General features: G+C 39.0%; 2 protein-coding genes across 5 annotated transcripts in view; one reads left to right on the top strand and one right to left on the bottom strand.

Moving 5' to 3' along the window:
• Positions 1-263, bottom strand: part of SPOCK3 (SPARC (osteonectin), cwcv and kazal like domains proteoglycan 3) — a 428772-nt gene extending 428509 nt beyond the window's left edge. Inside the window, exon 1 of the mRNA XM_086890368.1 lies at positions 22-263. The gene's annotated coding sequence lies outside the window, so the exon portion shown is untranslated. The remainder of the gene's footprint in view (positions 1-21) is intronic.
• Positions 223-12070, top strand: LOC111927893 (uncharacterized). Of its 4 annotated transcripts, none has more exons than XM_086890356.1 (9): positions 326-905; positions 1002-1157; positions 2971-3057; positions 3246-3479; positions 4804-4826; positions 5692-5837; positions 6404-6495; positions 6592-6687; positions 7778-12070. In XM_086890356.1, the coding sequence occupies exons 1-9, from the start codon at positions 351-353 to the stop codon at positions 9413-9415; spliced, it is 3027 nt and encodes a 1008-aa protein (XP_086746482.1). In that variant the 5' UTR covers positions 326-350; the 3' UTR covers positions 9416-12070. The 4 variants fall into 4 exon arrangements, with proteins under 4 accessions (XP_023780694.2, XP_023780693.2, XP_086746482.1 ...); XM_086890357.1 differs by having other exon boundaries at positions 328-905; positions 5692-5825; XM_023924926.2 differs by having other exon boundaries at positions 223-1157; positions 5692-5825.
• The last annotated feature ends 1111 nt before the right edge of the window (positions 12071-13181 follow it).

Here is a 13181-nt window from a genome sequence, read left to right as displayed (position 1 = left end):
GGTTGCTCCCAGCAGCCGTACCTCGGCACTGCGGAGTCACTTAGTTTTAACTCTGCAGGTTTCCAGAAGGCAGCAACGACACTTCTCAATGGCAAACGCGCCGAGCACCCAGGGCTTCCCGAGCACCCAGGGCTTCCCGAGCACCCACGGCTTCCCGAGCACCCACGGCTTCCCGAGCTCCCGTCCCACCACGTGAGGCGGGAGCTCCGCCCAGAGCTCGTCACAAAATGGCGGTGGCGGCGCTAGGACCGCGCGGGCGCTACGGCGCGCGGGGGCTCGCGCGCCAGGCATGAGGCGGGTTCCAAAAGTCTCAGCCCCGCCCTCTTTCCCTCGCCCACTTTTATTGAAGAATGGCGATGTCAATCTCGCGCCTCCGCCTATTGCCAACGCTCCTCTCATCGTCCCGCCCCCTGCGGCCGGGCGCCACTTGTTGGGAAGTTGACGGCTGGAAGCGGCGTTCGGATCGCGGCGCTCCGGGTCCTGGGGCAGCCCGGCCGTCGCTCCCCGGTGCTGTCGAGCTGGAAGTGGCGGAGCAGAGGGACGACCGCGACCCAGAGCAGCAGCAACGGGAACAGGAGCGGCGGCCGCTCGTCCCCTCGCTGCCGCCGATGGAGGCGAGCCTGACGTGCGCCGTGTGCCTGTCGCTGTTGGAGGAGCCGGTGACGCTGCCGCTGTGCTCGCACAACTTCTGCCGGGGCTGCGTGCTGGAGTGCCTGGCCTCGGCCGAGGCCGCCCGCCTGCGGCAGCTGCAGCGGAGCCCGGGGCAGGCCCGTCTCGGCCGCGGGGCGCCGGGGCTGGGCCCGGGCCCGTCCTGCGCCCGCGTGCCTTGTCCGCTGTGCAGGAAGCTGTGCCTGCTGCCCCGCGGCGGCGTCGCCGCCCTGCCAGTCAACACCACCCTGGCCGAGGTGGTCAAGCTCTACCGGTCCGGCGCGGCGGGCGCTGCCGCGGGCGGGGAGGCGGCGCTGGGGCTGAAGTCGGGGTCCGACCTTCTCTCCCTGCAGGCGTTCGGGGGAAGCTGCCAGAAACACCCGAACCGGCCGGTGCAGCTCTACTGCCGTATGTGTCGGCAGGCGGGGTGCGGGCAGTGTGTCTCCGAGGAGCATCAGGGCATCTTCCACTCTGTCAACCTCATAGACACGGTGTACCAGGAAGAAAAAGTAAGCGTGCCGCTCCCCCTTCGCTCTAGGGGCCTGGCTCTAGGGGGTCTTGCTGTCCGCTGGAGATCCTACCAGGCTCGGGTTGCTTTTGCTCAGAAACACAGGAAAAACCGCGGCGTGCTGGGCAGGAGAGGGACAGAGGTCTTGTGCGTCTTTGGGGCATTGAGGAGTTGTTTGTGGACTGACAGATTGTGCCTTTCTGTGCCGCCGTCAGACTGCGTCCAACGCACATAGGGGACCAGGCGGTATTACAGTAGCAACAGACCTGAACCCAGTTTACCGAAGGACCTGGAGAGTTGACTTTGGGATGGTGTCGGGGTTTTTTCATTTGATTCGGGGGGGAGGGGTGTTGGTGTGTGGTTTTGTTGTTGTTTCTCCAAGTTCAGGAAAAGCCAACAACTCCAAAAACCCACCCACAGATGTTTTGTTTATAGGCTCTCTAGCTGCGATAGGTAATTTGGGTCACAGATAATTACATATTTAGAGATAGATAGTTTGGGTGAGTAATAATAAATGTATAAACAAGATGCTTTACGAGCTGCATAAGAAGGCAACTGTCTGCCATAATGGTTGGTTGCATGGTTATACAAGTTGTGATTTTTAACAAAATAGGGACTATTTGGGTAGAATGAGCTTTTCATGCCCTGTTCAAATTGAGTGCAGGGTGACAGTTCTGTTGTGCAGTAACTGAAACAACTGCAGGGCAGTGATGAAAAAAAGTACAAGTATAAAAGTTTAAATACAGCACTGACTATTCTTTAAGACAGAAGTTGCTTTTACACTGATTTTCCTCCTGCCTTTCCCATCACCATTTGTATGTCACTTGGGAAACCAGAGGGAAAGAGTGTTAGACGTACTACTACATAATGTAAATGAGTGTTACTGTAGAGAAATAAAGGAGGAAGACTCAATGCTAATATTAGTTTAAACTCAAACAGAAATATCTTGATTATGAACAACTTTCTGTTCTAGCAATATGAGGTATAAAAAGAAAAAGTATCACACAGGTTTTTGCCAAACTGGAATAACACCATTAAAACTTGTATTGTAGAAGATGTATGTGAGGGGAGAGGTTAAAAAAAGCCTGAGGAAAACAGTGTTTTAACTACAAAGTAGTCATTCTATCAGTATGCATTGTAGATGAGTCTAAGAACATTACTTTGAGAAACAGCAGAAGAAAGTTTGTGTGCTGATCCAGAAAAGCATTAAATGTTATTAAGTGATGTTTTGAATCACAAGGTTTTTGTGATATTGTTCAGAATATCACATATATAGGGTTGGAAGGAACCTCTGGAGATCATCCAGTCCAGTCCAAACCCCTGCAGGGTCACCTGGAGCAGGTGACACAGAATTGTCATCAGGTGGGGTTTGAATGCCTCCAGAGAGGGAGACTCCACAACCTCCTTAGTAGGCAGCCTGTTGCAGTGCTTTTCCACCCTCCATGTAAAGAAGTTCTTCCTCATGTTGAGGTGAAACTTCTTGTGGTTTAATTTATGGCCACTGTTCCTTATCCTGTCTTTTCAGTGGGCACCACTGAAAAGAGTCTGGCACCATCCTTTTGGCACCTGCCTTTGAGATATTTATACACATCCATAAGATCTCCATTCAATTTTCTCCAGATTAAACAGGTCCAGCTCCTTCAGTCTCTCCTCATGAAAGAGATGCTCCAGACCCCTGATCATCATTGTGGTCATCCACTGGACCCTCTCCAGTAGCTCCTTGTTTGTCTTGTTCTGATTCTAGATAAGCAATGAAATAATATTTATTTTATGGAATGGATAAAGTTGTAATAAGTGTTTTAATTGTCTTGCAGTTAACCTTCTTTAGCACTCTGAAACAAATGAGGATAATAAATGAGAAGCTGGTGAATGAAATCTCAAAACGGCCGAATGATGCGGACGTGAGTTACAAATGCGGGATATTCTGTGTGTGTGTGTCTTTGTTTTTCTTCTCTTTATAGTTTATTCACAACCTGGAGCATACAGGTGCTCCTTGTAGTATAGGTGTACTCTGAGCTTACTTAGAGAAGTGACTCTGTGGGGACATTGCTATTGCATTGCATCTGTTCTTGTGTTCTTGTGCTTCTAGATGATGCTGAAAAATGATGTGGAGATAATTGAGCTGAAATTTGGAGAAATTTTCAAAACTCTAGAAATGAAAAAACAGCAATTACTAGAAGATGTTGAAAATCAAAGAGGTAAAAAAGAGAAAGAATTTCAGATTTGGAAGAAAATGAAAGAAACTCACAAGAAGACAATTGAGAATTTTTTTAAGGATTGTGAAAAGCTTGTCCATGAGTGTGATCCTCAGTGTTTCCTGGAGGTGATGGCCTTTTGTTTTTGATATCAGTTATATAAAGAACTCAAATAGAGCCAGCTGTATTGTAGATCATGATTATAATCAGTCAGGAAAAACAAAGTCAACAAATTAAAAATATAGATTAAAATTACTTAACATGTCATACTTTTTTATAATAATGATTTTCATTTTTAGAAAAGTTTGAAAAAACTTTGTATGCGGCATATCAGTGATTTTTACTGTTTGCTTTCCTAAGAAACAGCATATTGCTGATTTCTACAATGGGTCCTTTGATGCCTCCTGATAAATGGGATGCTAAGAAAGTACAGAGTTTGACTAAGTGCCTGGTAACAAGTTATAAAGGAAAATTTGACCTTTGCTTGAAGTAAAAGCAGCTCCCATTTTCGGAAGAAATACTGTGATTCCAGTGATTAGCATGTCACTAATCACTGCCACATCTCTTGCTCAACTTCCTCCTTTTCTTCCTGCTGTCCCTCCTTCCCCTCTTTTCTTGTCATTCCCCATCTCATTTTCATCTTCTTCCTTCTATGTCTCCTGGTTTGCTTCATATTCTGCCTGTTCCTTCTGTTCTTCCTCCGCTTTTGCCTTCTGTTCTTCCTCCACTTTTGCTTTTGGTTCCTTCTTACCTTCCTCATCTTTTTCCTCCCATTCCTCCTGTTCATCTTCTTCCTCTTTCTGCTATTTGTTTTCTTGCTCTTCAACTTAGCACCTCCCTGTCTGCCCTCCATAACAGTACATTGGTTTTGTTGTGTAAAGATCCAGTACAGTGAGATCACCAGATTTCTATAGGGCAGCAGTTCTAATCCAGCCAGGATTTTTTTACTTTTTTACTTTTCATTACATGGTCTTTGGAAGTCTGTCTTGGTCACGGTGCAGTGCACTGCACTTCTTACCACCATTATCTGCCTGATTTAAAACTAAAAGACAGCTTTTTTTAATACTATAATAGCATATTGAGAGCACATAGCAGAGGCTTTCCTCTCCAAGAAATACAAAATAGACCTTCATTTGAATGTTTACAAGTAGCTGAACTTATGAAACTGATCAAGTGGCCATATAGGCAATAATTTGAATGCCTTCATTTGGCTCTGAAAGAGTTATTATTGTATTTATCACAAAATTTTACAAGATAAATAATGCTCACATACATACTTCTTTACATTGGGGTATTTTTGTTTGGTTGGATTTTTAATGTTAACAGCTTTATTTTTTCTAGTTCTGTGAAATGAAAAGAGGGACTCTAGTCTCTCATGCATTTTGATAAAGCACTAACTTCCTGGTAGTTGGAGAAATGCTTATATCTTACAAATTCTTGTTTTATTTATAGGTTGCCTGTGGCTTGAATACAAGGTATATTTTTTCATGTTTTGTTAGTTCTTTAGTTTTCTTTTAGAATTTTAAGATTAAAAAAACAGCTACATTTGATATTATAAGATAAGCAATTTAAAATTAAAATAGTATTGAGTAATTAAGAGATTATAATACTTTCAGATTTTTGGATACCAAATATTCCAAATTTTAGGAAATGTATCAAGAATTTGAATGACATACTGTCTGGAATTAGAGATAATTCAGAAGCTTGGTCATCTCCCTATTAAAAACGAAATAGAGAAATTTATTAATACTTGCTGATTAAATATTTTCAGATATCTTATTTAAACTCAAAAACACTGAAGCATGCTTGAAGCTTTTACAGAAATCTTTCAGTGTAAGAGAGTGTATGGAGATTCTGCAGTATCTTTGTTTTTGCATTTGTAGCGTACATACCCTGTAATGTCTTCTAAGGGTTCTTAATTACATTTCTTAGAACCTCTTAACCTGTATTTAGAAAGAACATTGGAAATGGAGTTCTTCAAAATACATTGTATTTCAGATTAACATTAGCAATGCCCTCTGAAGAAAGAGAATAATTTAGATGCAGGCAATGTGCACTAAGGAAAATGGAGGCTGTAATTATTTGCTGACCAGCACTACTTCCTGCAGTTTTCATTGATTATGAAATATAATTCAAGTGAACAAGTTCTCAGGGGAAAAAAGAATCTAGAGGACTTGAAATTTTATTGTATACATAATTTTTCTGATTCCTTCTCCTTTCCAGTGATTTCTTTACAATTTTTTTTTTTTTTTTGTATTAGGCAGGTATAATTTAGCTAGCATGTAAGCATGAAGAAAAATGTTTAAGTTGGTTCATTTTTGGTTGGTTTTTCTTTTCCAGAATGAAAACTCAGCTTGATGTGATGAATATAGCATCCAATTGGGAAAAACCACCAGTATATATACCAAAGAAAATAGACATCAAGTCTGTTGTTAATGAAATCTTAGCATTGGAGTTAACTCCTGTTGATGCAGGTATTGTTCAAGGTGGGGAAGAAGGACTTAATTAGGACAAGATTTGGGAAGTCTAGAAACCTGGAACTTGTGGAACCAGTTACTAATAAACAATTAGCATGGCAAACAAGCAAGAAAAAGCATCAGAGCAAATTAAATGCATGATAAATTCATGAGGGGTTTTTAAATGCATTTTATGAATGTGCTATCTCTAGGAAGTTCCTAGGCTGTGTTTTTGGAATCTGCAGTACCGTACTTTTCATATCCAGCTGAGAGCACCGCTGTCAGAAGTGTGTTGCTGAACTAGATGGGTGTTTGTTGTAGTGTCATACGAATGTTGGCTATGCTCACATTAAGTGCCTTTACCTCACAGGAGGAGGTGTTACATTTTCTGTAATGCCAGGCATTTTCAGCATTTAAAAAAATGTCTTACACAGGCTTTTTGCTTTATATCACAGAAAATTCAGCAAGGGCTAGGGTCTCACTTAGGGCACTGTATTTTTGTTCTTAAATGGAATCTGTTTAGGTGCAGAGGAAGCTTTCAGTGTTTTCTCTATTTAATATATTGTCCATTACTATCCTTTTGTTATTTCTAATAGAGCTACCTTATGACGGAAATGAGAGCTCAACTCTATTTAAAGATACCTTAAAGCAGTGGCAGGACCAGAAGAATACACCCAACACGTTTCTTGTAAGTTATTGGCTATGTGGCCTTCAGCATGGTACTATTTTGTCTGTTGTGGTTTATCAAAATGAATTATGATGTTTGCTGCAAAATATTTTTCAGCCTGTAGCAGGACAGGATGAAGCAGACGGTAGCAAGATCCCTACTCGCTTTATGTCAATATCAGAAATGTCAGAATTTCAAAATATGAGCCATGAGGTATGATTGAACATCAGTTGTAAGTATGTCTAAGTTACTATGTGTTGTGATGCAACTTTCTAAATAAGCTTTTAAAATGTTTTTCAGTTTCCTCAGTAGCAAGTTACACTTCCAGTTCTAGAATGAAATCTGACTAGGAATTAAAGCTGTCAGAATTTTACTTTTTTTTTTTTTTCTGCCCTTAGAAAGCTGAAACTTAATCTTACTACTCACTTCAAATACTTACCCTTATATTTAGTGTGGCTTTTTGAGTCACATCTATCTTTGAGTCTTTCTAATCTGAATAAACTGCCCTAGTGTCTGTTTGAAGAGGAAATCATCTGCCTGTATTCTGTTTTCTAAAGAATAGAGTTGCACCTTGTAAGACTGCATAATAATTTGACATGAAACTGAATTCAGTCTCTTTTTTGCTTCATTTTGAATTATGTAGTCATACAACTAGATTTTTAATTTTTTTTTTTACTTGCTAGCAGCTTCATGTGGGTGGCTGAGTATTGTTCTGTACAGAATGATTCCAGTTACTTAGTGAAGCATGGCTGGCAGTGAATCACATCATGCATGTTCTGAGAATACCAGTGGCAGATGATAGAATTTTAAAAGTTTCTTAGGTCCTTTAAATATAGCATTAATTTTTTTTCTGCATTACTTTGGAAAATGCCTATTTTCTATTGCCATTAAGAATGCAATTATATGTAATAACAAAAAAGAACAAAAACTTCACCATCAAGCTTAATTTCAGATGGCTATTTTTATGAGAATTTGATTGACAATTTGTTAATATCCAAGTTAGTGGTTTTTATCTATTTTTGGTTTTGATAGTGACTTTAAATACAGTTTTCTGTAGTCTTCTTTCAAAACCTACTTTGTTATCAGGATTCTATGTGTATCTTGTTCAATTGTCTATAGAGAACTTTTTTCTGTAATGACTTGTGTCCTGTTGCCTTCCAGTAGCAATGGAAAAATACATTATAAATTCTCTAGAATATAGGAATACTTTTTTCAGTCTTAGTCATACAAGAGTATTATAACCTCTGAATCCACAAATGCCATTTTAGATAATGTGATTTTTTTTTTTTTCCTGAAATTATAGGAGTTACGTTACAAATACTATATGGAACTTCAGAAGCTCACCAATGCGTTTAAGACTCAAAATTTCCCTGCAAATAAAAAGTATAAATTTGTAGCTGCTGAGGCCTCCAAGAGTAAGTCCTCAGGAACTTCTTTTATATCTGTACCTACCAAAACAAATAATACAGATAAAATAAAAATGGGAACCCTGCAAAGAGGAGGTGGCTTTGACAGAAGAGACTTTTCTGGAAGCAGTGCTCATAGCATCCCATCCACAAATACCATATTTTCTGAAACAAATGGTGACTTAAATTTATTTCATGAGGGAAGTGGCCAGGAAGTATCCACTCCAGCCCTGTCAGAAACCTCTCCAGACTTGTTAATTAAAGAAAAATGTCCAAGACAGGCATCAGTAGGTACTGTTTCCAATGAAACAAATTCTAGCACTTCATCAGACTTAAAGCCAGCAGCAACAGTGGCTGTTACTGTTTCAAATTCTGAATCTGTAGATGTTTCAGCAGAGAGACCTTCAGGTGTGCCTTTTACTTTCAGTGCATCTAACAACTCACTACCAAGATTTAGTAAAGATAGAGGTACATTTTCCTTTAAAAAGCAAGACAAGAGATGTGCTTTCCCTCAGTTTTATTTAGGGAGATGTGATAAGGTGGATAAAACCAATAACCAGGATAAACATGGTCATGAAACCAAGAACACAGTTTGTGATGCTTCAACAAGTCCTAATTTAGACTCAGCAGAAAGTGAGAAACCACACATTTTGTTTCCCTTTGGCAATTCAGAAGGAGATTGGTTTGCAGGATCAGAAGTTAGCAATTCATGTAAGGTGTTACCATCATCAATTTTAAGCCAATCTGAGAAGCCATCTGAGAAAAAAACATTATCTCACATGAGGGAAAAAACAAAGGAACCTGCTGGATGTGGTACACAGAAACCTGTCTTAGGGGAACAAAAACCTCACGCCTCCGAATTCACCACAACTGTAGCTTGCAGTACTTCAGAAACCAACACTGGAACTGGGCTGAATGATGTCTCCAAGACCCCACTTCTCACCACTAATGGTGCATTTTCCTTCAGAAGTAACTTTCCATTGCCTTCACCAGTATTTTCATTTGGAGGCACTGGCAGAAATACCTCTGATTCGCTGACTTCTTCCATGTTTTTTTCTGGACACAGAACAGAAAAAATGGATAAGGAGAAGATGAACTCTCCTGAAAAAACGCTTCTAAATCTAGGGAAACCTGTATCTTCAGAGTGTGCAGAGCCTGCTTCTCTTCATCCAAAATGCGATGGTTCATGTTTGCCTATGAACTCAGCTAAAGATACTGAAAGTGCAGAAAGACTTGGTAATGGTAATGCTCCTTATCAGCCTTTATGTCCAGGAGTTCTTCCTGTTGAATGTGAGAATGCATCTTCCACTCAACTCACTACAACAACACAACAACAAAGAAGGGTAAAAGATGAAGAAACTGTTGCTGAAAACAACTGTGTGTGTCATATAAGGGAGGATAAACCTAAGCCTGTACAGTTCCAGAGCACAGCTTGTTCTGTTCCTGGCATGTGCAGTGATCCATCTTTAGGAGGTTCTGTGCTTGCAGTAAGTGAGACAGGAGGAATGCTAAGAGACAGCACTTCTGACACTTAAGAGTTAAGTCAAACATCTGTCTCTATTCATACCAGCCATGCATCAGAATATTTTTCTGTTGCTGAAGACAAAATGTCTGGTAGACAAAACTCAGATGTGAAGACAAACTGAAAAGGAAAATAAGCTGGAATTAAATAAATGCTACTTAACACATTAAAAGGTGGGGATACCTGTGATTTTACAGCTGTTCTTCTCCCCACTTTTTGCCAATCGAGATATCTGTGTTGGAAACGTAATTGTTTTTGAGCAGTACAATGCAATGAAGTGATTATTGTAGTATAGTCACAAACTCGAGAAACAACCAAAAATGTCATGTCTTGTTCAAGACCAAAGCATGGCTGTAGATGCTGCATCTTCAAGAATGCAAACTATCTGGGGTATGTTTGGGGGATGGGGAACTGAGGTGTCCCAGAAAGTGAGTTGGGTGAAGCCTCAGTGGTAGCAGGCAGTAAATTGCTGTGTACAGCAGCACTTGCACTTGAATGGGTAAGAGAATAGCAAAGAGCATTCACCTCACAGGCAGGGAGAGAGAAGAGCCACAACAAAAATAAAGGATAGTGAAGGCGTTACTAAAAATTGGTTTTCTTATCTCCCCTTTATTGTTTACTTTTCTGTGATGTGTTTAATATATGTTGAAGGTGTGAGTAATTTCAATAATTTCTCTTGCTGTTTTGAAATGGAAGCATCATATCAGTATTCTTGTAACACACTGCAGAAGGGTGTGAGCTACACTTTTGGAGGGCTGCTTCAGGAAAAAGAAACATCCAAATTAAATTTCAGCTCTTTCTGGCAAGAGTTTGGGAATGCTTGGACAGATTAACTTGCTGTTTTATTGAAAGCTTTTGGAGAACCTAGCTTTTAAAACACAAAAAAATTCTTTTAAAATCTGGATGCAATGACAAGAAAGAAGGAAAACAGCACTTCTCACTATATATGTTAATGATTTAGAACTCATGGAATTTTTAGTCTAAATATCGATACAAAGGATAAAAAGATCAATTTAAAAAGATTCTGTGAGATAACTGCTTTAGTTTTTGGAATACAAAGACAGTAGTACTGTTTCAGAATAAAGCTCTGTTTTGTTTGCTGTTCATGTTTCAGTGAAAGCTGATGCTAGGCTTTAAATGAATTCATTCTGTATTAGATAGATATGTCAACTGGCAAGTATTAAATCAAAATGCAGGATATTTAATATTCCTTCAGAAGTTTTCACTGGCAACTAGAAAAATCAATAATCTGCAAATTACCACTGTAACTGTAAGAAAAATAGTACTGAAATTTAAATCTCTGCAATACTTACTAATATACTTAATGTGACATAATACTTAGAGAAACTATTCTTGTTTCAGGAAATGTTGATGTAATTTCATTTGTGTTCAGTTCTTGGCCTCAATTTTTGTGTGGCAGTGCATTCCTTTATTAGATGTGCTGAAAAAATAGCTTCTAGTATTTATAACAATTAATAATACTACTTTTCTGTCTGTATTATAGTAAGGAAGGTTGTGAAATTCTCTTTATGGTTAGTCTTTTAGTTCTTGATGTTCATCTCTTAAATCTTACTGTATTTCAATTTTCTCCTAAAATTTTTTTCTGTTGTTATCTCTAGACATTCTTCTCATATTCTGCATGTATAGGAGAGAAATGTTAATTCAAATCACTGGAAGACAAAGGCTGAGTGAGATCATAATGGCAGAGAGGGTCACAGGTAGAGGTTGGTCTCACTAATACAAGCAAGAGAAATTAAACAATTTTAGAGTCAGATGAGGCACCTGTTAAATTTGTTACCAGAATGTTGCAGAAAATATGTTCTTCTGCATATAAAATATCTTCTTCTGTGACAAAGAAGTTCTTAATAAGCTAGGGCTAATCAGAAACTATAAAAAATTTTTGAAGCTTACATATTTTCAACTATCTTCTGTTAATATTTGTTTCACGAGAGTTTGATAAACTTCCATGCAGATACATTGCTTCTTGACAAAGTCAATGAAAAGTGAAAAGATGTGAAAGTGAAAAGACACCATTATGGACTCATAAAGCAAATAGACTACTATATACAACTATATACTACTATGAATGTAGAACCTGTGGGTGAGGGGTTTGCTACAATCCTAGGACTGCTTTTCAAGCATTGTTGTCCAAGTGCCTTACAGCTCAGCATTCAGGTTTTACAGGGCTGATAAGATTCACACAGAAACCCCCAGCACTAAGATACTTGCCCACTACCTTGGCTGTACTACAGTGACCCAGAAGGGAGCCCTTCCCCCGTTCCCTGAAAATGCTGTGAGGTACAGAATAACCTCTGGGTCTTAGGCATGCCTCCTCTTGACTATTGTAAAAATCAACCCTGTCCTAGCTGGAAGCAGGACAGCCAGTGATCTTGGATGAACACCAGAGCTAATTCCAAGAAACGGGATTCCAAGTTGTCCTTAATGTGTATTTTGCTTATTATCCATAGAGAATAACTTACAACATTATCTTGGTCATGATCATAAAATTCTGTGTGGCAGTGAGGACTGATGTCAAAGCCTCACTCTCCTATGTTATCTAAACTTAGGTATGTGTGTGTATTTTTTTCAGATTACAGGTACACAAAAAGGCAGTGTTAAAGTGAAGCATTTGAGAACTTTGCCCATCCTGAAAAATAACAAAAACAAAGACAACAAAACAAAAAAAACAAAAACAGAACAAACAAAAAAAAAGCCCAAAACACCCAGGGAACAATATATTCTACTAAACTCAGTAATTTGTTTTACATTTTTGTATCTTCCTGATTCCATAAGATACAAGAGGTAAAAAAAGAAGCAGTTCTACATATGGATGGAAATTTTTATAAAACATTGCTATACTGGTATAAAGCCCTCTATATATTTCAGATTTTGTAAACTAAATCTGCAGGCCAGTTAGAAAGCTCTTATAGAGGTTCATGAAAACAATACTTCATGATTTAATAGAAACCTTGAAAAACAGTTAAAACAATTTATTTTATTATAATTGCTAAAGTACTTGTTGAACATACTTCACAAAGGAGCTGAAAGTTTCTAGTGCTGTCCTCCTGAGAGTCTTATCTCTCCAGCTGTCACAACTGTAATGTTTGTTCAATATATATCTGGAAGCTATATTGGCATATAGGTCATTGCCTGAAAAAAAAGTGCAGCTGAAAGATGAACTGAATTATTCAGTTTTGTAACTAAATAAAAATGTAAAAAAAATGAAATTTATTAAAAACAATTTTTTAGTTGACATTAGAGCTGGTAAAATGTCAATTTGTAAAGGTTAACTTCCTGAAGTAAACTTTGCATTATTTTTTAATTTTGGTTTGTTTATTATTGTATTATTGGTTATTAACTAAAGCTTTATTCTGAAGTTGTATTTGATAACTCAGATCTAGTAACTTTCTAACTTAAAGATTGCTGATCTGTGTGGTAAGGGTGTTAAGTACTGCTGCTTTGGTTGGTTTCTATTCTTCAGGTAACATACTTCTGATTCTCATCAGTTTTCTTCCCGCTGTTTGAACGTCAGTAGAACATTATTATTTGGATCATCACAGTTCACTCCGACTTGTTCTGAATTAATAAAAAAAAAGGGGGAGCTTTGTTCCCTTTTAAGTTGCTTAAAAAATGAAGTATGTCTTGTATTCTAAAAAGCATAAATTTGTAACACCAAATAGATTTAATAAGGAGTGAAAAATCCTTGAGTGCATAGTCAGCATCTCTTTCATTTAACCTAAAGAAAAAAAGATCGGATAGATACACACTGGAACTGTTTA

Source organism: Cyanistes caeruleus, chromosome 5 (genome assembly GCF_971803275.1).
Source record: "Cyanistes caeruleus chromosome 5, bCyaCae1.hap1.1, whole genome shotgun sequence".
Classification (NCBI taxonomy): domain Eukaryota; kingdom Metazoa; phylum Chordata; class Aves; order Passeriformes; family Paridae; genus Cyanistes; species Cyanistes caeruleus.
Note: the sequence above shows the minus strand (reverse complement) of the source record. Positions and strands in the feature narration are given on the sequence as shown.

Excerpts from the sequence above, each read along its gene's own strand:
- LOC111927893 (XM_023924925.2), top strand. The coding sequence starts at position 351 with ATGGCGATGTCAATCTCGCGCCTCCGCCTATTGCCAACGCTCCTCTCA. Across the intron at positions 3,480-4,803 it reads ATCCTCAGTGTTTCCTGGAG|GTTGCCTGTGGCTTGAATAC; the intron begins GTGATGGCCTTT and ends TTTTATTTATAG. Across the intron at positions 5,838-6,403 it reads TGATGCAGGTATTGTTCAAG|AGCTACCTTATGACGGAAAT; the intron begins GTGGGGAAGAAG and ends TATTTCTAATAG.